At 62.1% G+C, this 25,236-nt stretch overlaps 1 protein-coding gene across 9 annotated transcripts in view; it reads left to right on the top strand.

Moving 5' to 3' along the window:
* Positions 1–25,236, top strand: part of ADCY7 (adenylate cyclase 7) — a 59,265-nt gene that overhangs the window by 29,781 nt on the left and 4,248 nt on the right. For 5 of the 9 annotated variants that reach the window (XM_058280039.1, XM_058280040.2, XM_058280038.1 and 2 more), the window contains 21 exons: positions 744–1,110; positions 2,761–2,961; positions 4,152–4,310; positions 4,956–5,105; positions 5,715–5,863; positions 7,005–7,116; positions 11,646–11,773; positions 12,954–13,112; positions 13,253–13,385; positions 16,200–16,391; positions 16,732–16,766; positions 17,337–17,420; positions 17,615–17,687; positions 18,734–18,831; positions 19,707–19,791; positions 20,095–20,220; positions 20,969–21,058; positions 22,009–22,190; positions 23,298–23,388; positions 23,783–23,938; positions 24,574–24,720. In XM_058280039.1, coding sequence (XP_058136022.1) covers positions 940–1,110; positions 2,761–2,961; positions 4,152–4,310; positions 4,956–5,105; positions 5,715–5,863; positions 7,005–7,116; positions 11,646–11,773; positions 12,954–13,112; positions 13,253–13,385; positions 16,200–16,391; positions 16,732–16,766; positions 17,337–17,420; positions 17,615–17,687; positions 18,734–18,831; positions 19,707–19,791; positions 20,095–20,220; positions 20,969–21,058; positions 22,009–22,190; positions 23,298–23,388; positions 23,783–23,938; positions 24,574–24,720 — 2,721 coding nt within the window. In that variant the 5' untranslated portion in view covers positions 744–939. Of the gene's footprint in view, positions 1–743; positions 1,111–2,760; positions 2,962–4,151; positions 4,311–4,955; positions 5,106–5,714; positions 5,864–7,004; positions 7,117–11,645; positions 11,774–12,953; positions 13,113–13,252; positions 13,386–16,199; positions 16,392–16,731; positions 16,767–17,336; positions 17,421–17,614; positions 17,688–18,733; positions 18,832–19,706; positions 19,792–20,094; positions 20,221–20,968; positions 21,059–22,008; positions 22,191–23,297; positions 23,389–23,749; positions 23,939–24,573; positions 24,721–25,236 lie in introns of all 9 variants that reach the window. The other 4 variants (XM_071209173.1, XM_071209174.1, XM_071209172.1 and 1 more) reach the window with 2 other exon arrangements.

The following is a 25,236-nucleotide window of genomic DNA, read 5'->3' as shown; positions in this document are numbered from 1 at the left end:
TCTGGCTTCCTTTTTCTCACCACGATGCCCTCAGGGTTCATTTATGTTGTGGTCTGCATCAGAACTTCATTCCTTTTTATGGCTGAATAATATTCCACTGTATATCTAGACCACATTTTGTTTATCATAAACCAAGTGGGTTGCTGCTATCTTTGGCTACTGTGAATAATGCCACTGCGAACATCAGTGTACAAATATCGGACTGAGTCTCTGCTTTTGATTCCTTTGTGAATATACCAAAAAGTGAAGTTGCCAGTTCATATGGTAATTTCGTTTTTTTATTTTCTGGGGCACCGCCAAACTGATTTCCACAGTGGCTGCACCATTCTCGTGTCACCAGTAATGGATAAGTGTTCCTATTTCCTTGCATCCTCACCAGCACTTCATCACTTCATCTTTTTTCTTTTTAAATAATAGTAATTCTGCTGGAAGTGAAGTTGGTATCTTACTGTGGTTTTGAATTTTGAATTTTTAACTGATTTAAATCCAGTTTAAGATAGCCACATGTCACTTGTGGCTCCCGTGTTGGACAGTGCAATTCTAGAAGTAAACACCGGTGGCCGGCTCCATGCCGCTGGGGTGGGCAGGGTTTCTTTAGAGCAGGACACGAAAGGTAGGTTCAGGTTCAGCTTGATCAACTGGACCCTGCGGCCCGAGGCCGGGGCTCTGCTCTCGCCTGGGGCCAGCCCTTCTCCGGCTTGGCCTGTGAGCTCAGAGCCTGGGTCTGCCTTGTGTCTCTGCAGAGCTGAGGACCCCGCCTGTCTGACCGGTCCGGCTGGGATGCGGAGCAAGCTGCCGGCGGCGCCGTGATGAGCGGGCCCTGCCTCGGCCCTGCCGTCGGCCTCGGAGGCCTGCAGGAGACGGAGTCTGCGGACAGATGCGCCCGGGGCCGGGGGCGCCCCTGAGCGGACGGGCCGACGCGCGGGCCACCCGCGGAGGATGCCGACCAAAGGGCGCTACTTCCTCAACGAGGGCGAGGGCGGCCCCGACCAGGACGCGCTGTACGAGAAGTACCGCCTCACCAGCCAGCACGGGCCGCTGCTGCTTGCGCTCCTCTCGGTGGCCGTCGCCGCCTGCGTGGCCCTCATCGGCATCGCCTTTGCCTACTGGGTGAGTGGGGCCGGGGCTGGACGCCGGGTGCCTGGGACACCCTGGCCGAGCCTGTGTCCTCCTCCGTCCAATGCCAGGGACCTAGCTAGGCTGCCGAGAGTCGCAGGGGTTCATGTCAATTGTGCAGCCTGGGGTGGCTTAGATTTTGCATCGATTTGGCCAAAGAGAGATACCCTCGGTTTTCTGCACTGTGAAATCCGACTGCGTGGGAGGCCCGGGTTGGGGAGGGCAGCGTGTGGCTGTCCCCTTCCAGCATCACGGCAGATGGCAAGACTGCGTTCGGCCGTCCCAGCACTCCTCACGGAGCCTGGCCTGGGCCTTGGAATTCTCGACACAGCCACCCGGACCGCCACGGCTACAGCCACTCACTCCGAGCGACGCGCGAGCCCTTGAAATGTGGCTAGCGTGACTGGGAAATGGATTTATTTTACTTTTTTTTTTTTTTTTAAAGATTTATTCATTTATTTTAATTTCCCCCCCTCCCCTGGTTGTCTGTTCTTGGTGTCTGTTTGCTGCGTCTTGTTTCTTTGTCCGCTTCTGTTGTCGTCAGCGGCACGGGAAGTGTGGGCGGCGCCATTCCTGGGCAGGCTGCTCTTTCTTTTCACGCTGGGTGGCTCTCCTCACGGGCGCACTCCTTGCGCGTGGGGCTCCCGCACGCGGGGGACACCCTTGCGTGGCACGGCACTCCTTGCGCGCATCAGCGCTGCACATGGTCAGCTCCACACGGGTCAAGGAGGCCCGGGGTTTGAACCGCGGACCTCCCATATGGTAGACGGACGCCCTAACCACTGGGCCAAAGTCCGTTTCCCTTATTTTACTTTTAATTCATGTGAACTTTATTTTAAATAGCCAGTTCTGGCCAGTGCCAACTGTATTGTACAGCAGAGTTCTAGAAAAAACCCCAGAAGCTACAGGGTGTAACCTGTGTGTAAAGTATCCAGTACCCCGTGGGTGCTCTATCTGGGCTGCTTGCGTCTGTGGGGGACCCCCCAGGGCCTTTGTTTTGTCATTCAGCAGTTATTGAGCTCCCACTGTGTGCCAGGCCCCAGGTCAGGCTCTGCCCTCATGGAGCTTTGGATCTACTAGGAGAGGCAGACCTGTCAGCAAGCGGGACCTACTGGCTGCTGTCCCTGTGGCGCAATCTTCTTTCCTTCCCCCAGTTTCGGTGTTCATGCGCTTTTGCTCAGGCACCTCCCCAGCTGGGACGCCTTTTCTCATCCCTCCCTCGTAAGCCTCTGTTCATTCTCTAAGAGTCAGTGTCTCCTCCAGGAAGCTTTCCAAGGCTTCTCTGCCCCTGGGTAAGCCTGTGCTCGCGTAGCCTGGTCATACCTGTCACCCGTAGGTGTGCACAGAGCACCTTGGAACCGGCATGGTGGGGGGTGTCTGCCTTTGCCTGAGCGTGGGAGAGGGGGGGCTAGGCAGCAAAGGGTGCTTTGGGTTCCTACGGCAACCAAGCAAGGCTGCCCCAGAAGAGACAGCAGCACAAGCAAATGCCTGGAGGAGAGAAGGAAGTTTTGTGGGGGGGGGGCCTAGATGTCGCCCCGTGGGTCCAGATGGGATGGGGGTCAGGGCTAACCTGGGCAGGCTCCCTGGAGGAGGGGGCGCCCTGCTGGGGAGAGCTTGGCATCGCCATGTCCGCCTCCCCCTCAGGACCCCTCCGGACGCCGGGCTGTGCTGGTGACGGCCTTCCTGACTCTTGCCGTGTTTGTCGCCCTGTACGTGCTGGTGTACGCCGAGTGCCTCACCCGGCGCTGGCTGCGGGCCTGGGCGCTGCTCACCTGGGCCTGCCTCATGGCGCTGGGCTACGTGCTGGTGTTTGACTCCTGGAAGAAGGCCTGTGCGTGGGAGCAGGTAACGGGTGGGGGCCCTGGTGGCCCTGTCCCTCCGCCGGTGCTCTGGGGCAGCCCCTGCCCTCTCTGGGGATCCGCTCCCCTTTGGCGTGGGGCCTTTCTGCACCCCATGCCACAGTTCTGCTGGCGGGCCTGGGGTGACTGCGTCCTCTGTGACCTGCCCCAGTGGGGGCAAGGTGGAAACACGTCCACATGGACGTCTGGCTGTGGCGTTCGGAATGGAAGAGACAGAACCCCAACTCAGAGGCAAAGAGGCCCGAATTGGCTCAGGTGCCAGGAAGGGCTGAGGCTGAACGCTGGGGCTCCAGCAGCAGGTTCAGAACCGGCTTCCTCTCCCATCTCCCAGCTCTGCCCTCCTTGGGGTTGCTTTGTTCCAGGCCGGCCGGCCCTGGGTGGGGGCAGAGATGGGCACCAGCAGCTCCAAGCTGCCCCCATGCCACCTTGACCACCCCCTGCCCCTGAAAGCAGGAGCCCGCTGTCAGCCAGTGCCAGCCCCTGGCTTGAGTCCATGGACTTGGCCTGGCCCAGTCCCCCTTGCCAAAGGACAGCATCCTCTGATGGTCAGGCCTGGCAATGTCACTGCTCTTCTGCTGGGGTGGGGTCGCGCTCATTTTAAACCACACAGGCTGAAAGTTCCTGGGGAGAGAGGGACCACCCGCCGTGTTCTTAGAAGGGACCGAGGCAGGGTAGGTGGGTAGCTACTGGAGGGCAGGTGGAAGTGGCTGGCGAGCGGCTGCCCGCTGTGGCCCTGTAACTCCCTGTCCTGCCAGAGAGAGCTGCGCTGTGGTGGGCACCAGGTGGGGGCTCCCGGGCAGGCCCAGCCCACGCCGCGGACACCAAATCAGCACGCGGGAAACGGAATAGACCACCCCGCGTGCTGGCTATCACCGCATCCGTCTCTGCCGCAGGCCACACCACGCATGGGAGGGCAGGCGCTGACCTGAGGGTGGGGGGCGCTGGCTGGAGCAGGTAGGCTGTCTGGCGGGCTCAGGACGTGCCTGTTTTTGGCCCTGCGCCTGTTTCTGGCCCTGCATCCTCGCCGGGCCCTCCTGGGGGCTCGTCTGGCCCGCCCCTGAGGAGGCCCCACCCCAAGAGGCCCCGCCCCTGATGAGGCCCCGCCCCTGATGAGGCCCCACCCCTGATGAGGCCCCACCTCGAGAGGCCCCGCCCCTGATGAGGCCCCGCCCCCAGGTGCCCTTCTTCCTGTACGTGGTCTTCGTGGTGTACACGCTGCTGCCCTTCAGCATGCGCGGGGCGGTGGCCGTGGGCGTCATCTCCACCGCCTCCCACCTCCTGGTGCTCGGCGTTCTGATGGCTTCCAGGACACCTAGCGTCCAGATGGCGCTGCAGGTAAGGGGAGGGGGCGCACAGGGCAGCCCTGGCTCCAGGGGGCACCTTGGGCCAGCGTGTGGAGACGGTTGGCCCGGGACCCTCGGCCAGCCCCCAGCGGGGTCCTCCCTGCCCGCCTGTGCCTCGCTGGCCCTTGAGGCTCGGCCCCGTCTGCGGTCCAGGCCTGGGTGTGGGGCGAGGTTCCCGCGGTCTCCCCTGACCCCGTCCCGACAGGACTGGGCGTGCATCCCTGGGCAGAGCATCTCGTGTGTGTTGTGCCTTGAGGCGAAACTTTTACCAAAAATTAGTGGTTGTCAGGAAAAAGAGATGAGCTTTTCCGTGACCCGCCTGGGTGACCTCTGCGTGCGCCCTCGGCGCTGCCCTGGGCTCTGGGCTCTGTGAGGTGGTGCCACTGCTGCCGCCCCTGGCAGGCCGGCTTCCCTGGTCTCTAGTGCCCCGAGTGTCCGACAAGGCGGTGTGGGGACAGGGCCTGAGACCTGCTCCCTGGCTGGGCCTCAGTTTCCCCTCCTGCCCTGGGAAGGGATGTATACCTGAGAGGGTGAGGATCAGGGCAGGGAAGGAGCTACCAGGCCAGGAGGCCCACTGTGAGGGCTGGTGCCCCCGGGCCTGGGCCAGGCCGGGTGCCGAGTCCCGTCCTGTCCCCAGCTGCTGGCCTATGCCGCCGTCCTCCTGTGCGGGAACCTCACGGGCGCCTTCCACAAGCACCAGATGCAGGACGCCTCCCGCGACCTCTTCACCTACACTGTGAAGTGCATCCAGATCCGGCGCAAGCTGCGCATCGAGAAGCGCCAGCAGGTGGGCACCCGGTCTCTCCTGGAGCCACAGCCTGGCCCTTGCCCAGTCCTCCCCAGCCTATCTCCGGGATCCATACCCTCTACTCTCCACAGCCCCCCACTCCCTACAACCCTCAGGACAAATGTCCCCCACAGCCCCCCTGGACCCAAACAGACCCCCACCCCCTACAACCCTCAGGACGCATGTCACCCCCGGCCCCCAGGCCCACCATGGCCCCTTGGACCCCACAGCCCCCAGGCACCCCATGTCCCTAACGGCCTCCAGGCCCCACACAGCCTCCAGTCCCCTATTTTCTCCCACCTCCCCCGCACTCTCCACGCCCCCACACCATCCTCCTCCCCTGTTGGACTGTCGGGCCTCACAGAGCCCCATGGGTGTGGGGTGTAAGCAGACACCCAGGCGGGTCCCTCCGAGGGGCTGCTGGGACACTGGGAGGGCCTGGGCCTGGCCGGTTGTCGGGAGTCTTGGGTTGGTGGCAGGACATAGGCCAGCAAAGGTGGAGGGCAGTGTGGGCAGGGAGGATAGAGGCCAGGGAGGCCAGGCCTGAGGCCTGCAGCCACCTGCCCATCCCCCACCGGTCCCCCTGCTGTGCTGCCCACTTGCTCCCAGGAGAACCTGCTCCTGTCGGTGCTGCCGGCCCACATCTCCATGGGCATGAAGCTGGCCATCATCGAGCGGCTCAAGGAGCGGGGGGACCACCGCTACATGCCGGACAACAACTTCCACAGTCTCTATGTCAAGCGGCACCAGAACGTCAGGTGAGTACCGGGGCAGTGCATGTGCAGGTCGTGTCCCTCTGGACTGGGCCCACGACCCCTAGCCCCGGGGCAGGTGGCCTCCCTGCCCTCCTCTGGAAGGCTCTGACCCCTGCCCACACAGGGACTGGAAGGGGAGCAGAGATTCCGCTCACTACAGCCTTCCCCGGCCCCTCCCTGGGCCTCAGTCTCCCATTTGTGTCCTGAGCGGGTAGGAGCTGATCAGGGTTCTTAGATCTGGGTCCTAAGGTTGGTGTTTGGGGTGACCTAGGAGCCTCCCAAGTTGCCAGACTGCATGAACAAACACAGCTGTTGGGAAGAAAAGGGGTTCTAGCTTTCAAGATGATTCTTAAAGGGGCATACCATCCCCCCCCAAAGAAGAAAGTGGAGCTCCCCCAAGCTAGTGACAGCCTAGAGTCTCTGCACCCCTCACCTGTGTGGGGCTGATCGGAGAGGGCTGCAGGCTCTTACTGTGCATCTAGAGGTAGGTCCTGCAAGCTCCCACCCAGTGCTCTGCCCAAAGGGGGGCGTTGCGCCTGGGCTCGCGCGCCTGCCTCCCAGCCCTGCACCGTGCAGGTGCTCACACGCTTTGGACTGGGAGAGCTGGGAGAGCTGGTGGAAGCGACAGCTCAGGCTCCCGGCCAGCCTCCCCCTCGCTGGTCTCGGGTGGCTCATCTGTAGAACGACAGTCCATGAGTGGTGGGTGAGGACTAGATGGCATCGTGTTGGGTGAGGGGCTTGGCTTCGCCTCTTAACTGGGCAGGGGCAGAGGGTCATTCTGAAGTCTGGGCTTAAGGTGGAAATCCAGGTGTAGGAAAGCAGAATTTCTATGTGGCCAGCCCACTCCCTGTGAGAGTGCCGGCAGCCCTCGGAGCAACTGGGGCCTGGCGGGGGTTTGAAAGGACCCCGCCTTCTCTGGGGTTGGCTCCTGTTTACTTTAATCTTAATCCTGGCGCTTTAGTTCATCTGTGTGGCCAGAAGCTTCTATCTCTTCCCTTTGGAGGCTGACGAGGGACAAGCCTGGGGCCCAGGTGGGTGGGGGCCCTGGACTTGGGGTAGGCAGGGGCTCAGGGGCTGCACAAGGCCCCCCACGTCCCCACTACCCCGTCCTCCTGGCTCTGACTATCCCTCCCCCCCGCCCCAGCATCCTCTACGCAGACATCGTGGGCTTCACGCGGCTGGCCAGCGACTGCTCCCCTAAGGAGCTGGTGGTGATGCTCAACGAGCTCTTCGGCAAGTTTGACCAGATCGCCAAGGTGAGCCCCTGGCTGGCTGCTGTGCTCACGGCTGCCACATGGCCAGAGAGGACACACCTCTTCCCTCTGTTAACCAGCAAGTCAGGAAACTGATACCCCCACCCCATGAGTTCCTAGGGGTGTCCTGTGCCCGGCACTGTGCTGGAATTGGGACAGGGAAGCCTGGGCTGAATATTAGCATTTGGTTGGAAAATGCTTCTGAACGCCCTTATGTCCCGGTGGACGTTGTGTGGTGGCCAAGGCAGCCAAGGTCCTGTGTGCCCCCTGCAGCGGGGGAGGCCTTGGGGAGAGACTGACGGCATGCCCTGGAGACGCCTGGGGGTTGCGGGAGATCCAAGGCTGCTCAGGAAGGCTGCCTGGAGGAGGAGATGGCCCTGTCCTCACTCCTCCAGGCCAGCAGCCTCGGCTCACTGGGAGCTTGCAGGGACTGCCTTTCCTAGACCCCCTGAATTAGGATCAGCCTTCCGACAACCCAGGTGAATTGTGTGCACAGTAAAGGTTGAGAAACCTGGAAAGAGACCTCAAGGAGGCAGAGGAAAGAGAAGAGTATCTGGGAGGGAACAACATATGTATAACTCCAGAGTAGAGAGAAAGCTTCGTGTGTCCACGGAATGCACGTGGTTCAGTGCGAATGGGATCGAGTGAGGGGGGGTTAAGGTCCTGAGGGCCAGATGCAAGGACTTGAGTGCTGATGCAAGGGTTGGGGACTTGACCTGAGGACCCTGGGGAGCTCGGGAGGTGCCAAGCCGGGGAGGCCTTTAGCAGGGAGGGGCTCCTGAGTGTAGCCAAGGGGGGGGCTCTGGGGACCAGATGGAGCTTGCTTGGGATCTCACTGCCTGCCTGTTCTGTCCTTTGGGTATCACCCAGCCCAGGGTGCGTGTGTGTTGAGTGTGTGTGTGTGTTGGGAGGTGCATTAGTCAGCCAAAGGGGTGCTGATGCAAAGTACCAGAAATCTGTTGGCTTTTATAAAGGGTATTTATTTGGGGTAAAAGCTTACATTTACGAGGCCCTAAAGAGAACAGCTCAAGGCTGCTTTCTCACCAGAGCCAGTTGCCATGTGTTGAAGCGAGGTGCCAGCGACCTCTGCCTGGGCTCGGTGCTTCTTCCCTTCAGGCTCCGTGGGCCCAGCCTCTTCCTGTCTCAGCCGTAGGCTGGCCTGGGGCTCGTGTCGCTGCGGGCTTTCCCAGCTGCTCAGTTGTCCCCCGCTTTCCCTGTCTGAGCCTTCTCTCCTCCGGCAACTGTGGAGCTCTCTCTCTTCCCCTGTCTGCTTTTTTTTTTTTTAAAAGATTTATTTATTTATTTCTCTGCCCTCCCCGCCCCCCCCATTGTCTGTTCTCTGTGTCTATTTTGCTGCGTCGTCTTTGTCCGCTTCTGTTGTCGTCAGTGGCACTGGAATCTGTGTTTTCTTTCTGTTGCGTCATATTGTTGTGTCAGCTCTCCGAGTGTGCGGCGCCAGCGGCGCCATTCCTGGGCAGGCTGCACTTTCTTTGGCGCTGGGCGGCTCTCCTTACGGGGTGTACTCCTTGCACGTGGGGCTCCCCTACGTGGGGACACCCCTGCGTGGCAGGGCACTCCTTGCGTGCATCAGCGCTGCACATGGGCCAGCTCCACACGGGTCAAGGAGGCCAGGGATTTGAACTGCGGACCTCCCATGTGGTAGACGGATGCCCTAACCACTGGGCCAAGTCCTCCATCTCTTCCCCTGTCTTTTTTTTTTTTTAAAGATTATTTATTTATTTCTCTCCCATTCCCCCCTCCCCCACCCCGGTTGTCTGTTCTCTGTGTCTATTTGCTGCATCTTCTTTGTCCACTTCTGTTGCTGTTAGCTGCACGGGAATCTGTGTCTCTTAACGGGAATCTGTGTCTCTTTTAGTTGCGTCATCTTGTTGTGTCAGCTCTCCATGTGGGCGGTGCCATTCCTGGACAGGCTGCACTTTCTTTCGCGCTGGGCAGCTCTCCTTACGGGGCGCACTTCTTGCGCGTGGGGCTCCCCTACGCGGGGGACACCCCTGCGTGGCAGGGCACTCCTTGTGCACATCAGCACTGTATGGCCAGCTCCATACAGGTCAAGGAAGCCTGGGGTTTAAACCGTGGACCTCCCATGTGGTAGACGGATGCCCTAACCACTGGGCCAAGTCTGCCGCCTCTTCCCCTGTCTTCTTGAGTGAGTGTCCATCTATATCAGCCACCAAGGGGTCGGGGACTCAACCCTGAGTCACGCCCTACTGACACGGTTGAATCAAAAGCCCTAAATTGACTTAATCAGGTAAACGTAAAACCTCTGAATTTAGTACAAAGGGTATCAGACTCAGAGGAGCAGACCAGTTCATAGACATAATCTCTATTTTTTGGGGATACATAAGTAATCTCAAACTGCCACGGGTCGGGGAGACTTCATTCCCCAAGTGCCTCCTGCGCTGGCGTGGGCCTTGGGCCTGCCCTCGAGGGTGCTGCCGTGTGCTCCGTAAGAGGGTCGGGGCGGGCAGTCTGAGAAGCACCTGGAGCCATCCGAGGTGGTCAGGCCAGGCCTCCTGGAAGAGGTGGCAGCCAAGGAGACAGAAGCCTGGGGTCCACGGCAGTGGCGCTCTCCCGTGGGATGCTGAAAGCACTGGCAGGGTTTCTAAGAGCCACGCCCCCTCCCCTGCAATCCTGAGCAGGGAACCCCTGCTCTAGACCCCGTCAAGGCAAGTTCTGGCCCCACCAGGGAGAACCTTTCCTTGTTCAGAGCTGCTTAGTCCTAGGAGGTTTGCACTCACCAGGGGTGAGCTCCCCGTCACAGAGGGTGGGGTGGAAAGGTGCTCTGCCCTGGCAATGGGGTACTGAGCGACTCAGGTCTGGCTGGACCTTCTTCCGACCCAGCAGGGGGAGACCCCCGTAGGTTGGTGGGGCAGGGGCCTGGGACTTGGGCACAGTTGACCCTTTTCCTGCTATGAAGCTCAAGGCCTGCCTGCCCTCTTCCTCTCCTGGCAGTGCAGGAAAGCAGCCGCGTCCTACAGGTCTCTCCCAGCCTCTTCTCCTACCAGCAACCAGATCCCAGAATGGTCACCCCCCACCCCCACCGAGAGCCAGGGCCTCTCTCCCGGAGACCCCTGCCTTGCACCTGTGCTCAGGGACCCTGCCGTGACTCGCCCAGGTTGAGGCACGGAGACACAGCACATCTGTCTGCTGTGGGGAGGAGCTGCGTGGGCCACGAGGCCTCCCACCAGGCTCGTGATCCCCCCAGCAGCGCGCCGGGGCGGGGCCCACGGGGCAGCCCTGAGATCAGGGAGGCCGGGCCCTGTGCCTCGGCCCGCTGCAGGCTTCCTGCTGCTCCCCAGGAAAGCCACTGCCCTCCATCGCCCCAGCCACTCAGGACTCGGCTTGTGCCGGGCTGCCCCGCAGGAAGCAGTGGGCACACGCTCAGGTGGGGTAACCGCACCCTTCATGCTGTGGGTGGATTCAGGGAGCCTCGCGGGAAGGGGGGCGGCACGCCCCGGGCAGCGGCTGGGCCAGGACCCCAGGCCTGGCGGGCAGGAGGTGCCTTCGTCCCGGCCCCTCTGCCTCTCCCCCCAGGGGCCAGGGCGGGCTGTCAGTGCGCCCACAGGGTCAGCGGGCTGGGGGCGGGGTGGAGAGAGGGACGACAGGGCAGTGGCAGAAGTCTAGTTCCTTCTGCAGTTTCCGTCAAACCCCACCCTGAGCCTCAGTGCGTGACCCCCTCTCTGGGGCCTTATGGGGGGTCTCCGGGGCCGCACTCAGCCTCCCGTGGGACCTTAGACTGCCCTTCTGGCCTCCTCATCCCCTCTGAGGGCATTTCCCCAGGTGGCCCCCGCCTGACCTTGTTCTGACTCGTCTCCTCACCCCTGTGTCCCCTCTGCCCCTGTCCCCCCACGTATCCCTCTCCTGGGTTACCTTGCTGCCTGCTGACCTCTCGGCTTACAGCACCGGCCACCTCGCTGGCCTCATCTCTCCCCGCTTGCCCCACTTCAGCCACACCAGCCAGCTTGCTGTTCTTGCTCTCCAGCCTCAGGGCTCTTGCATGTGCTGTTCTGCCAGGTGTGCTCTTCTCCAGGTACTGGCCTGGCGCCCTCAGGTTTTCTGGGTCTTGGCTCAACTGCACCCCCTCTCCAAGAGACCGTCTCTGGAGAGTTCTCCCTTCCTATGTCTCATTTTTCTACTTAGCGCTATCACCTTCAGGTGTAACATAGATTTTATTTATCTTGCATGGTATTCAACTCTCCCATCAGCACGTGAGCACCACGGTTGCAGGGATTTTGTTTGCAGTGTCTGGCCTAGGACTGGGCACTCTGTAGGTGCTCAAATATTGCACAGACAAATGAAACAAAGGCAGCCCCTCCCTTGGAGGCACACGGGTGGCTGCCCTCAGCAGCACCGCTTCTCAGCCCTGCTCCTTGGTTGGGGTTTTCTCTTGGACAGCTCCTGGTGGCTCTGCCAGGGGAGGGCCTGGCGTGCTGGGGCAGGGGGTGGGCCTGGGCCAGTGCGTGTGACCCCTGACCCCAGGCCCCGCTCACGGGCCTTCCCCTGCCCCACAGGCCAACGAATGCATGCGGATCAAGATCCTGGGTGACTGCTACTACTGCGTGTCGGGCCTGCCCGTGTCGCTGCCCACCCATGCCCGGAACTGCGTGAAGATGGGGCTGGACATATGTGAGGCCATCAAGTAGGTGCCATGGGCAGGCCCCGGGGGGCCTGTCCCCACGATGGACCCCTCTGCCTCCCAGGGTGTGGGAGGCAGACAGGCATCATCCCCATCATACAGATGGGGAAACCGAGGCTCAGAGGAGCTGCGCAGCTTGCGTGTACCACTCGGCCCGCCGGGAGGTCCAAACCCTCCATGCCTCCCCGCTGGGCCTGCCGTGACAGCAGACAGTCTCAGAAGCTCCTTGAGGTGGCCAAGGGTCCCATGTCCTCCAAGGACCCGGTCTCGGGGTCAGCAGAAGGTCTCGGGGCATACAGCAGGGGATCCCTCAGACTCGGCGTGCGACTCCAGAGCGCTGCCTGCTTCCTGCTCCCCCGTAGACCCAGGGCACCCCTCAGTGCCTCCCGGGGTCCCACTGACACCCCGCTCCCAGCGAGGTGCTCTGTCGTGACGCTAGCAATGGAGGGACAGGCGAGAGTGGCCAAACCCACCGGCGTCTGGGGCAGGGCCAGGCTGCCGGCAGCTCTCCAGGCCCAGCGCCGTGTGTGCTCAGCAGCCTGAAGTCTTGCCAGAAGTGGCTGGTGCTGTGGGGAAGGAAGCCGGCCCCGGAGTTGGGGCTCCCGGTCTTAGCCTGCTTTGCCTCGCCAGCTGTGCGGCCTGGCCCCTGCCCCTCCCTGGGTCTCAGTTTCCTTCCCTTGGAACGCGGTGGTTGTAGCGGACCTGGCCTTGGCACTCGGTCCAGCCCCAGCCCTGCCCTCCTCCACTAGACCGAGGCCTTGGCGGCTGGGGAGGCGCCCGGCCCTGCTGCGGCTCCGGCGTGGGGGCCCTTGTCCTGAGGGGCGTGGCGGCTGCCAGGCCTCTGCTTCCCGGCGGTGGGGTGCAGAAGCCCCCGTGTCTTGTCTTGGCCAGGTGCAGGGCCTGGGCCCTTCTGTAGACCCTGGCAGCCGCCCCTCTTAGCCCAGCGGCCTGAGCTTTAGTGCCCCCTCTGAGCCTCTGGGCTCGGGCTGCTGCGCCTGCCTGCACCCTCCCTCGCTGGTCCAGGGAGCCGCGCCCCTGCAGGAGGCCGCCGCTCAGCGTGAGAACCTTCTCCTGTGAGCTGGCCTGTCCTGTTCCCACGCCACCCTCCGCCTCGCTTGGCCCCCGCCCCGTGCCGCGCCCCGCACAGGGGCGGTGGGGTGTGGTGACCGCCTCTCTGCCCCAGGCAGGTGCGGGAGGCCACGGGCGTGGACATCAGCATGCGCGTGGGCATCCACTCGGGGAACGTGCTGTGCGGCGTCATCGGCCTGCGCAAGTGGCAGTATGACGTGTGGTCCCACGACGTGTCCCTGGCGAACAGGATGGAGGCCGCCGGAGTCCCGGGGTGAGGCCTGGCGAGGCCCCGGTGCGGGGTGGGGGCGGGGCGTGCCCGGGGCCCTCCTGCCCGGCCCTGCCTGCTGTGCCTTCTGGGCAGGTACCAGCCCTCTCTGGGCCCTGCCGCCCTGTCTGACTTGGTCTCCCCAGCCGGGTGCACATCACAGAGGCGACGCTGAACCACCTGGACAAGGCGTACGAAGTGGAGGAGGGGCACGGGCAGCAGCGCGACCCCTACCTGAAGGAGATGAACATCCGCACTTACCTGGTCATCGACCCGCGGGTACGGGGGCTGGGGGCTGCCAGCGGGGGCGGGGCAGCCCTGGGCGGGGTCCCAGCCTCTGGGGCTTGAAGACCCCAGGAAGGGAGAGCGTGTTCCCTTCCAGGTGGTAGAGGGGCGGGGAGGCCTGCAGGGTGGGAGCGCGCCCCCCGTTGCTGGTAGCAGCTGCTCTGGGCCTCAGTGCGCTTCTCTGTGAAATGGGAACAAGTGTGCCGAGCTCAAGGGGAGGGTGACAGCTCTGAATAGTCGTCACCACTCGTTTATTTCCCACGAGGTGCTTCCAGTCCCCCGGACTTCGCTTTCAAGCCTCAGGTTAAGAGTCAGGAAAGCAGGGAAGCGCCAGGGAACGGGCACCCTGACCGCCTGCCCCGCCCACCTCCCCTCTGCTCCTGGACCCCGTGGGGGGCCGTTCCCAGGCGGCAGGCCAGGGGGGGCCAGCCCGCCCCAGCACAGGCCATTCCTTTCCACCCACGGGAGGCGAGCGCGGCCCTGGCTGAATCATCCTTGGGGCTCGCTCAAGAATGTCGGCGGTGGCGGGCGCTTTCCAGCTTCCTCTCGCCCCGGGCCTGGCTGTGCCTTCAGCTGGCCGGGCGGGTCCTTGTCGAGCCTCTGCTCACCCTTCCCGGCACCCCAGACCCCCGGCCGGCCTCATCCGCTGGTGTCCCCAGGATGAGGGTGCCCCATACGATGCTGAGTCAGCTTTGGGGTGCCGTGGTCCTACCCGAACTTTTTTTTTTCCTACCCGAACTTTAGAATAAAGCCTAGGCTCCTTCCCCTGGAACCCCCCCCCCCCCCCCCCCCCCCGCTGTCCTGGGCCCCGCCCGCCACGCCACCCCAAGCAGCAGGCTGTCCCCCGGCCTGCCCCCGCCGGACTCTTTCCCTCCCCAGGCCTTTCTGACCGCCGCGACCCTGCGTCCAGACCCTGTCCCTTGTCCCCGGCGATCGTTGAGTCACTCACTGGCCTCCCAGCAGGCCCCCTGCGGGCAGGCCCGGGAGCCCCTCCTCTTCCCAGGCCTGGCCTGGAGGGTACTCTGCGGGGTGCGAATGACTAGAGCAGAGCGCCTCAGCCAGCTCCGCGGGCCGCCTCCCGGAGCCTGCCCTCCCCATCCCAGGGCTGCCGGATTTAGCAAATAAAAATATGGGAAGCGCAGTTAAATTTGGACTTGAGATAGACAGTGAGGACTCTTAGTGACGTATGTCCCAGGCAGTATTTCACTGGGCAGCGTCCGTTTTTTCTGGCCACCCTGTTCCCTCCTTTTTTTTTTTTTGTGGTACGGGGCGGGGATTGGGCCCCGCCTGGCGCTCAGCCCCTGAGCTACATCTGGCTTCGTCAGGTGGGTTTTCATTTGTTGTTTGTTTTCAGGAGGTACCTGGGATTGAACCCGGCGCCTCCTGTGTGGGAAGCCGGCGCTCAACCACTTGAGCTACATCCGCTCCTTGGTGTATTCATTCTTGAGCAGATGATTCATTCCTGTAGTGGGAAATTCAAAAGGAGGAAGGGCGCGTGGTAGGAAGTTTCCCTCCCCGCTGGGCCCCCGCCAGCCCGTCTGCGAAGGGAACCAGCCTTGTGGGTTTCTGTGACTCCTCCACAGAGGTTTTCACACCCAAACCCGCAGACTGGAAGGTCCTCTTTCTCCTCCTTGTGCAGCCCTCTGCTTTCTCCACCTGACAGCCTGGCCGGCGGCCTCCCCTCCCGCACAGGGAACTTCCTCGTTGCTGCCCACGATCGTGCAGTGTCCGTGGAAGGGCGCCCCATCCCTGCCAGGGGCTGCGGCACCTGCTGGCTCTGCCGCGTGGACTCGTAGTCCCGCCGTGTCTGCCGTGCGTGAGGGCCGTGGAGGCCTCTGGGGGCGGCCTGGCTGCTCAGGGGCGGCGTTGTGGAGCGGGTGCCAGCACACACCCACGCCACCCCCCGGGAGCGTTGTACTCGGGGCCCCGCTGCTCTTGGCACCTGTCTGTTACTTCCGGGGCTGGGGCGGTGGCTTCCTGCCCCAGCGGTGCCAGTGGCCTTGGACGGCCGGGCACTGACCGAGGCAGCTGCCAGCTGTGGAGGAGACTGGAGCAGATCTGGTTGCTCACCGCAGGGCATGGCGCCTCCTGAGGACTCACGACACTCCTAAAAGCCAAATTCCACACCGTTCCCACTGGCTAGGGACACAGACGCGGCTACGGGATGAAAAATGTTTCTATCCCAAAAGGGTCAGGCAGACTCCTTGGCTGTGAAGTTTCCAGGAAAGTCACGCTTGTGGCTTAGCGAGGACGCGAGGCTGGAGGCTTGTCTGTGGGCACGAGGAGATGAGGGGCATCGGGGCATGTCTTGGGGAGTAGGGGGTCTCTGCAGATCTCAAGGTGGCCCGGGGGTTCCCCATCCCAGACATGCATTTCTCGTGGGGGATCTTGGCCCTGCGATGCTAGCGGTGAGGCCAGGCCCTCGGGTCGACCCGGGGGCCGCCTGTCGGGGCCAGTTGCAGCACCCGACTGGGCCACGGCGTCCCTGCCACGGTGCGGGACCTCGGCGGGCCCGCGGCTGGCGCACTTGGGGTGGCCAGTGCGCACTAGTGGATCCAGGCTGTGGTTTAGAGGGGAGCGGGGGTCGCGTGCGTTGTGGAACCTCTGGGGGCGGGCCGGCTCCTGGAGCCCCTTTGCAGTACAGGCCCAGCACGCTCTGGGTCCCAGCGAGCCCCTCGGGGCGGCCCCCAGTGCCCCGGAGGTTGCCGCTTTCCTTCTGCTCGACCGGGCGGCCCTGCGGGCTGCGGTGGGTTTGGAGAGGGTGGGTGGGGGTGGGGGTGCCAGGCCCATGTCTGTGTCTGCCCCCAGAGCCAGCAGCCGCCCCTCCCTGGCCAGCACCTCCCCAGGCCCAAGGGGGACGCGGTGCTGAAGACGCGGGCGTCTGTGCGCATGACCCGCTACCTCGAGTCCTGGGGCGCGGCGCGGCCCTTCGCGCACCTCAACCACCGGGAGAGCGTGAGCAGCAGCGAGATCCCGGTCCCCAACGGGCGGAAGCCCAAGGTAACTGCCGCCCGAGGGCTGGGAGCAGGGCCCTGGGCGCAGGGAGCTTGTGGCCCCGGGGCCTTGCCCCCCGCCTCGCCCTCTGCTTGCTGGCTGGTTGCACCCCCTGCCCAGCCCCTCCCGGGCTGGGGCGCTGGGGCTTTGGGCAGGTACCCAGGGTGGCAGGAGTGCCCTCGTCCTCGCCAGGCACTTCAGGGTCGGTTCAGGGCGCCCGCGGCTTGGACGGGCCCCAGCGCTCTGCCGTGGATCGAGTGTGGGGGCCCCGGTTGGGGTCAGCTGCCCCACCCAGGTCCTGGGAGTGACTGCTCGCTCCCTCTCTCCCCACACCCTTCCCTTTCAGGCCATTCCCCTGCGGCGCCACCGGGCCCCTGACAGGTACGTGTGCTGCGCCCTCTCCCTCCCAAGCTGTGCCCACCTAAGTCCCGCCCCGGTCACCGCCTCTAGGCAGACTTACCCACCCGGGAGGGCAGCTCCGCGAGGAGGAGCTCTAGCCTGGACCTCTGGAATTGGCTGTGGCTTGAGCCAAAGTGTTTCCAGGACTCAGAACTCCTTGACTGTGGCTTCTTCAGATAGACTGAAGCAACAATTGAGCACCTATTGTGTACTCACCCCGTGGCGGGGCGCTGGGGTGGGTGTAGGGGAAGAAGGCGGCGAGTGCTTTGGTCTCGACGCTGACCCTGTGGGTGTAGCTGAAGAGGCCCTGGGCTGGGGTCGGGGCTGCCCTCTGCTTCCGGCTGGGCCCCTGGACAGCTGGGTGATGCCAGGCCTGTCACTCATCCTCGCTGGGCTGCGGGCACCAGCCCACCCTCAGCCATCCTGCGTGAGGCTCCATGGCCTCCGTGAGCACTTGGGGACCCCACACAGGCAAGGCATATCTTGCACACCCCCACCTTGAGCAGGTGCACGTGGCGTCCCTGGGTGCTCAGTTGGGGTGTCTGATTGCAGAAGCGCGTCTCCCAAGGGGCGGTCGGAGGATGACTCGAATGATGACGAGATGCTGTCAGCCATCGAGGGGCTCAGCTCCACCCGGTGAGGCTCCCGGCCCTCCACCTGCTGCCCCGGCCTGGCGACTGGCATCTGCCGCGCCCCAGCGCTTGCTGGCCCTGCCCCAGCCGTGGTGCCTCTCCCCAGGGGCCCCTCCTGAGGGCGTGGTGGCTTCCCTCCCCGCTCCGGAGTCCCTCTCCCTGGCCCCACATGTCATGCTGCCCACCCCCGCCCCACAGGCCCTGCTGCTCCAAGTCTGACGACTTCCACACCTTTGGGTCCATCTTCCTGGAGAAGGATATCGAGCAAGAGGTGAGGGGCCCTGGATACCTCCCGGGCCTGGGTGGAGTGGGGAGCCCGCACCGTGGGCAGCCTCTGTTAGGGGGGAGTGGGGGAGATCTCCGCAGCTGGCTCTCGGGCCCCGACCAGCCCCAGCTGGCGTTCTTTCCTGTGGCCTCACCACGTGGACTCACCCACATGGCCCTTGAAGACTTTTGCCCCCATCCAATGACAGAATCCCTGCTGATAAGGGCTGGTGAACGCCCTGGGCTAACAACAGTGGCCTATAATTCAAAACGAAACAAAACACCACCCGCACTTGGCTCAGGTTTAGGGGACTAGGTCCCTCCGCCTGACAGCTGCAACAACGTGGTTTTTGTACAGTAGACCGTGCCTTTACTGTGTGCCTACTGGTTCCTGGCATGTCTCAGGACACGCGTGTATAATTGAGCCCCTGCAGCTGTTGGGCAAGGTGGGTGCTGTCGCCCCCTGTCACGGCCAGGGAAACGTGGCTCTGAGGGTTTAGATGACCGACCTCGCCCTGTGGCCCTGGCTCGGGGCGGGGCTCGCTTGAGAGGGGCCTCTCTCCCTCCTGAGTCCGGGAGGGGAGCGTCGGCCTTCCCTTACTGGGCCTCCGGGCATTAGGGGCTCCCTCCGTGAGGAGCGCGGGGCCTGGAGGCAGGCGGGAGCTGTGCTCGCCGTTGGCGCTGCCTCTGGGCCGTGGTCGTCTCACCCACCAGGAGCGCTGGGGGTGTGTGGCCAGCCCCCACCCACCCCACCCGCCCCACCCGCCCCAGGCCTCGGGCCCAGCCTTCCTCCCTCGTTTGTGGGGAGCACAGGTCCTCTCAGGAGCCCCAGGACCCCAGACTTGTGCCCTCAAATACGAAGGAGCCTGCACGGTGGGAACGCGACTGGACGCTCTTCCCTGTAGCACTGCCACCCGGAACTCGGGGCGGGGTGTGATTTTTTTAACGGCAGTTGTCTTGAGAGGAGGCAGGCCTGGGAAGGCGCCCGAGCGAGGGGCCGGCAGGTCGGGGCCTCGGCTGCCCGCCGCCCCTCACCGTCTCTGTCGCCCCCAGTACCGCCTGGCCCCCATCCCCCGGGTCCGCTACTACTTCGCCTGTGCCAGCCTCGTCTTCCTCTGCATCCTGCTTATCCATGTCCTGCTGATGCCCAGGTCAGCCAGGGCTGGGGGTGGGCTGGCCTGCCTGGGGTCTGGGCTGGGAGGGGAGGTGGCCTTGGCAGGGCCCAGCAGAAGGCTGGTAAGGGACTGCAGAGTCAGGCCGGGGGTGCGGCTGCCAGACTTCAGTAACTTTAGACCCTTGGAAGCCAGGAAACGGTCAGGGGCTGCAGCCCCGCACTGTGTATTTTTGTTGCTGTTTTAATGGGATGAGTTTGGCCTCCCCCTCCCTGGTGCCTCTCTCTTTCTTAAGTCGCCTGTTATCTGCCTGGCTCCTGCAACCCGCCTTAGGTGCTTGGTGCTCTGGAAGGGAAGACTCCTGAAATCATAGATTCCTTCATTCCCTCTTGTGTGGGGGAAACTGAGGCTTGGAGGGGTAAATGACTAATCCAGGTGGCTCAGCAAATACGTCGGGTGCTGCAGAGATTCTGGCTCTGTTTTGGGGGGTTGGGGGCAGGGGCTGGGGGCGAGGCCAGCGGGGAGGGGAGCCGGGAAGCCCCTTGGTGGTGCCGGGAAGGGCCGACCTGGACTGTGGTTTGGGATGTGCTTAATAATGACGACGAGGGCGCACTTTCGTGGCACTCACTCTGGGCCAGACATGAGTCTAAGGCCATGCTAACATGACTCGTTTCTCGGATGCTGATTTTGTCATGGTCCCCCAAAGGGGGCGTGACACTGTGACCTTCGTGTTTGGGGTGGCTCCTGTGCCACGGTTTTCGAAGGTCCCCTCATCTGCGTGCGAAATGGTGTTGGGGGAGGGGACGGGAGGCGACCACAGGTGGGAGAAGGGGGTGGCGGGCAGGGTGGGGAGCGCCCCCTGACGGGTCCTGGGAGCCGCTCCTCAGGACGTGGGCGTTTTTCCTCCACTCCAGGAGGGCGCCGCTGGGTGCGGCCTTCGGGCTGGTGGCCTGTGTGCTGGCGCTGGTGCTGGGCCTGTGCTTTGCGGACGAGCTCCTGGTGAGTGGGCGGCCCCTGGGAGCGGATGGCTTGGGGGGGCAGGGCCGAGGTGTGTGGGCAGCCTGTCCCACTGCCCTGCCCCTGTGCCTCCAGGACACTTTACACAGGGCTCTGCAGGCCTCTCCTGAGGGTCCCGCCTTCCCAGGCCAGCTCGGGGTCCCCAGGTGGCCGCTTCTGCCCCTCTCCCGTCTGCACGTCCCTTGTCACACCAGGGCGTGGTGGGTGCTCAGTGGCCAGGGCCCTCGGGGAGGCTCCCCCCCGTCCTGGCTGCTGCCCTGCCTGACTCGGGGCGTTCCTCCACAGAGATGCTGCCCGGCCTGGGGGGTGCTGCGGGCCATCTCCGAGAGGGTGGAGACGCAGCCCCTCCTGCGGGTGGCCCTGGCCCTGCTGACCACCAGCAGCCTGCTCACCGTCGCCGTCGTCAGCCTGGTAGGTCTTGCGGCTGGAAGGCAGCCCGGGCAGGCGCTCCCTCCCTCGTGCCCCTGGACACTGCAAGATTCTAGAAGGTTCTTTACAAGCTGCCTCTCACTTGACCCTCTCCGTGATGTGGTGGCGGGCGCCGTGAGCCCTGGCGTCAGGCTTTGTGGTCCTCTGATCCTCCGTCCTTCCTTCAGGGGAGGGCCTGGTCCCCGGGGGTACTGCTCCGCCCTTGACGGAAACTCCTTCCTGGCTTCAAGGAGCTGTCCTGCCTCACCCTCTCTGAGCCTGTTTCCTCGCTAGGCGGTGGCCTGCCCGGGCCCCGGCTGGGGGCGCGCTTCAACCCCCGCTTCTCTGGCTCTGCTAGCCCGTCCTTCCTCCTGGAGGCTCAGGGCCTCTCCCCACCCCCACCCAGACACCCCAGGGCATCGACTGTGGGGATATGCCCCTGTGACTGCCTCCCCGGGGGTCACGGGGGAGAAGGGGCTTGTCGGAAATTCCGAGCCCCAGCTGGGGGGTTCTCCACACTGCACCCTCTCCTGTCTTCCTGCCCTGGCTGGGACCAGGAGGTCACGGCACAGCCGCCCCGGGCGCTACTTGTGGCCGAGCCTGGCAGTGAGGGCCCAGGCCACCCCCACCCCACCCTTGCCTGGGCTCTGCCCGTCTGGCCGCCCCAGACCCTCCCCTCTGCCTTGCCCGGCCTGGCGGGTCCAGTCGGTGTCCCTGGCCCTGCCCTGACGGGGCCTCGTCTCCTTTCCAGCCGCTGATGTCTGTGCCGCTGCCTGGTGGGAATGAGACCAGCCTCGGCGCCGCGAGCCCCGCGGAGACGACCCTGTGTGAGCTGCTCTCGGTGAGTGCAGCTCCCCGGGCTCCCCAGCTGGGCCCTTCCTCTGCACCCAGAGACCTGGGGTGTGGGTGGCCAAGGGCGCCTCTCCCAGGCAGGGCTGAAGAGGCAGGGAGGCCCTCCAGGTGGGCGCACGCCACTTGTCTTTTATTTTTTTTTCACCGTGGGAACATTCATAATCTAAGACTTTCCATTTTAACGGTTTTTAAGTGTATAGTGCAGTGGCTTCAATTACTTTTACAATATGGTGCTGCCATCACCACCTTCCATCACCAAAACGTTGTCATCACCCCAGACAGCAACTCTGTGCCCGCCGAGCAGTAACTCCCCTCCCCCAGCCTTCCTCATGTGAGCTTGCTTATTCTAGCTATTTCATGTAAGTGGAATCTTACAGTATTTCTTTTTTTGCGTCTTCTCCACTGCCTTGGCTTTTTTTTTTTTTTTAACTTATCCCCCTCCCCCCCATTGTTTGTGCTCGCTGTCTGCTCTCTGTTCAGTTGCTGTGTGTTCTCTGGTCTGCTCGTTTTCTCTTTAGGAAGCCCCGGGAACTGATCCTGGAACCTCACACGTGGGAGGGAGGGTCTCAGTCACCTGAGCCACCTCAGCTCACTGCCTTGACTTTTGTTATAACCACACACGACCTTTTTCTTCACTACATTTCCCCCCTTCAAACGGGCTCACCTGCTATAAGTAGAAGTAAAAATACAGTGAAAACAAACACCACCATACAGTTTGAGCATCCATTGCCTGCTCTTTGCTAAAATGGGAGTGCGGTGAGGTGAGAGCAGTGCAGTCGCACGGGCTCTGTGCTGGGCCCCCCAGGCAGGAAGGGGCTTTCTGTGGTTGTGGGTGTTGGTGCGAAAGTCCCCGCTCCCTGGGTGGCCTCTGCTCCAGGAGGCAGGAGAGGGTGGGGTGACCTTGTGGCCCCAGGTAACACCCCCCTCGCCCCTTCCCAGTACTACACTTGCAGCTGCATCCTGGGCTTCGTCGCGTGTTCCGTCTTCCTGCGGATGAGCCTGGAGCTGAAGGTTGTGCTGCTGACGGTGGCCCTGGTGGTCTACCTGGTGACCTTCAACATCTTCCCATGCCAGCAATGGCACTGCTGCAGCCACAGCCAGGGCAACCTCACTGAGAACAGGTAGCCCTCAGGGAGCTGCAAAGCAGCCGGCTGCCGGGACCCCAAGCCCGCCGCCCCACACCCCCATGGCCCAATTTCTAAAAGCTTTTGCATTCTCGGTCCCATTTGGACTGGTACTTTCCAGGGCAGGGCTGGCATTTTACAGAGGGGGAGTGGAGGCCCAGAGATGGAGAGTGGCTGAGTGCCCTCGGAGCGGGGGAGAACAGCTCGTTTTCAGGTCCTCTGGGAATTGCCCTCTAGGGCACCCCCCCACCATCCCCTTTCCAGGCCAGTCTAGGAGAGGGAGGGGGCTTCTGGTCTTGCTTGTTTTCCCTTTGAGTCGTGTCCTGGATCTGCACTGTGGTCTGGAAAGAGCAGTTGCTTCTGATCTCTTCCTGGCAGGTGGGTGACGCTGTTGGCTTAGGAAGGGCTGATATGTGCTAGGTTTCCAGGCACTGGGCGCCACATAGATTGAGGAGAGAGGCCTGGCCTCCCTTCGAACAAAAAGGCTGGAAGTGCAGGGACCAAGGGCTAAGTCTATTTTAAAATTTTTTTATTTTTTTGAGGTACCAGGGGCTGGGGGTTGAAGCTGGCACTCAACCACTGAGCCACACTGACTCCCCTAAGTCATCTTTTTTTTTTTTTAAGGAGGTACTGGGAACTGAACCCGGGATCTTCCATGTGGGAAGCAGGCGCTCAATTGCTCAAGCCACATCCGCCCCCTGAGCCTGCTCTTTTGGGTCTGTGTGCCTATGCATATGGCTCACTCTGAGTTCTGGGCTGCTCCCTCGCCTGCCTGGAGCACTTTTCCTCCAGGCCTTGCCACGGTGGCAGCTCCTTGTCATTCAGGCCTGAGCTTGAGTGTCACCTCAGCGAGGGCTCCCTTGCCCCTGGGCAGCCTTGACCTTGCAGCCCTCTTTTCTTCATAGTCTGAGCTGGTTGACTCCCTTCAGATCCGAGCCCTTATGAGGGTAGAGAGCTGTTCTGTCTTGTTCACCACTCTCCCCCTACAGCCAGCACAGAGCACATAGTAGGCCCTCAGCTGTGTCTGGGGCCACACACTACCTCCTGCCTCTGGCCTCTCTTTGGAACTGGAAATGAATCATTCTTTTCCTTTCAATCCACCAGCAACTTGCCTTGTTCATGGAGGGATGTGAAGACAATGATTAATTTTTACCTGATTCTGTTCTACGTCACCCTTGTCGTGCTCTCCAGACAGGTACAGACTAGAAAATGCCCTGGCGCATCCCTTGCTCAAACCAGCCTTCCATTTTTCTCCTCCACCTGGAGAGGCCATGGGGACAAGGGTGGGGATTGCCTCAGGTTTGGAGCAGATGATCCTGGAGGGGAGACCCTGGCCACTGGGGTAGGGGTTCCAAGTCAGTCCTTCCTGCGTGGCCTCCCAGCAGGACATGAGTGATAGATTCAATCCCGTGGGTTGCCTGGGAACACTCAGGCTTCCAGGAGATTTCTGTACAGTTTGAGATGTTTGTCCAGGCACAGGTAGGCAGTACTGACGAGTGGGCTCAGGGTCCCCCAGGAGCACGCACTGGGTATGTCTTTTTGCCCTTGCCCGCCAGTGGACAGGACGCTGATGTCCCTGCTGTCTGCAGATCGACTATTACTGCCGCTTGGACTGCTTGTGGAAGAAGAAGTTCAAAAATGAACACGAGGAGTTTGAAACCATGGAGAACGTGAACCGCCTTCTGCTGGAGAACGTCCTGCCAGCCCACGTGGCTGCACACTTCATTGGGGACAAGTTAAACGAGGTGAGGTGAGAAGGGGTTCAGTCACCCAGGAGGGGGGGATGCTCTAGGTCCTGGTCTCTGCAGTTCGTAGCTATGAGAACACAGGATTTGGGGTTAGGGGTCTGGGTTCAGATGACTGTGGACTAGGCAGCTCACCTCTCTGGGCCTTGCCTTTCAAATCTGTTAAATGAAGGCAAAGATGTTGCCTTGGCAGGACTGTTGTGAGGATCCAGTGTAGGTTCAGGTATTTGTAATTCAGACGTTCTGAACTGGTAGAAATGGCCCTATTTCCACCAATTCTGTGTAAAGGGAGTTTTTTAGCTGAGACCGAGGGCCAGTGCCTTGTTAGTGGCCCACCCACTGCATCTCCTGACTCAGTTTCCTTCTACCCCAGCAGTGCATAGAAACCCCCTGGGTTCTGAAAAAACAGCCTAAGCCAGGCTATTTCCACCCTATTTCCAAGGCCCCCAGATGAGCCTCATGTGCAGTAGGGTTGGGACCACTGCTTAGCTCCCTCTCCTCCCAAAAGCTTAGTGGGACTGTCAGTGACTCCAGCCAGTGCAGTGAGTGGGGCGGCCTCCTCAGCCTGCTTCTCCTCTTCTCTTGAGAGGCCACGTGGCCCTGAGGCCCCCATTTCTTCCCCTGCCTGCACCTAGGACTGGTATCATCAGTCATACGACTGTGTCTGTGTCATGTTTGCATCTGTCCCGGATTTCAAAGTGTTCTACACGGAGTGCAACATCAACAAAGAAGGGCTGGAGTGCTTGCGCCTGTTAAATGAGATCATCGCTGACTTTGACGAGGTATGACCCCCTGGCTCTGCCCTGCCCGGGAGCAGCTCCGGCTTCCTGACCAGGGCTGGGATAGCAGGGCGGGCATGGGCCATTCTAACCCGACAACTGAGAAATGTGGTGCAACCCCCTTGGCAGGACAGATATGTCACACAAATGAAAAAAGGTCCATATTTCCCTTTCCCATTTCGTTTCATTCAGCATGTTTATCTTGTTATCACCTCTGTGCCAGGCACCTGGTAGAGATGAGACTTGGGTTCCAGAACAGGTAGATTTTCAGCTAAGCCTGTGCAATCAACTCATCTGAGGAAATTAGTTTGGGCTTTACTCTTCACTGAGGATAAATAATCCACATTCCTGTGTCAATGTTGAGCTGTGCGTTTATTCCTTAAAAAGAACAAGAGCAGACAGTGGAAGGGATGAGAAAGATGGAAAATGCCTGGGAAGACTGAGGCAGGGGAGCTGGGAGAGCCTGAGGCCACAGCCCACCAGAGTGTAATCTTGCGCCAGGCGGGAGGGGCCAATGAG

Source organism: Dasypus novemcinctus, chromosome 18, assembly GCF_030445035.2.
Source record: "Dasypus novemcinctus isolate mDasNov1 chromosome 18, mDasNov1.1.hap2, whole genome shotgun sequence".
In the NCBI taxonomy this organism is placed as follows: Eukaryota; Metazoa; Chordata; class Mammalia; order Cingulata; family Dasypodidae; genus Dasypus; species Dasypus novemcinctus.
The sequence above is the reverse complement of the archived record's forward strand: the minus strand, read 5'-3'. Positions and strand labels throughout refer to the sequence as shown.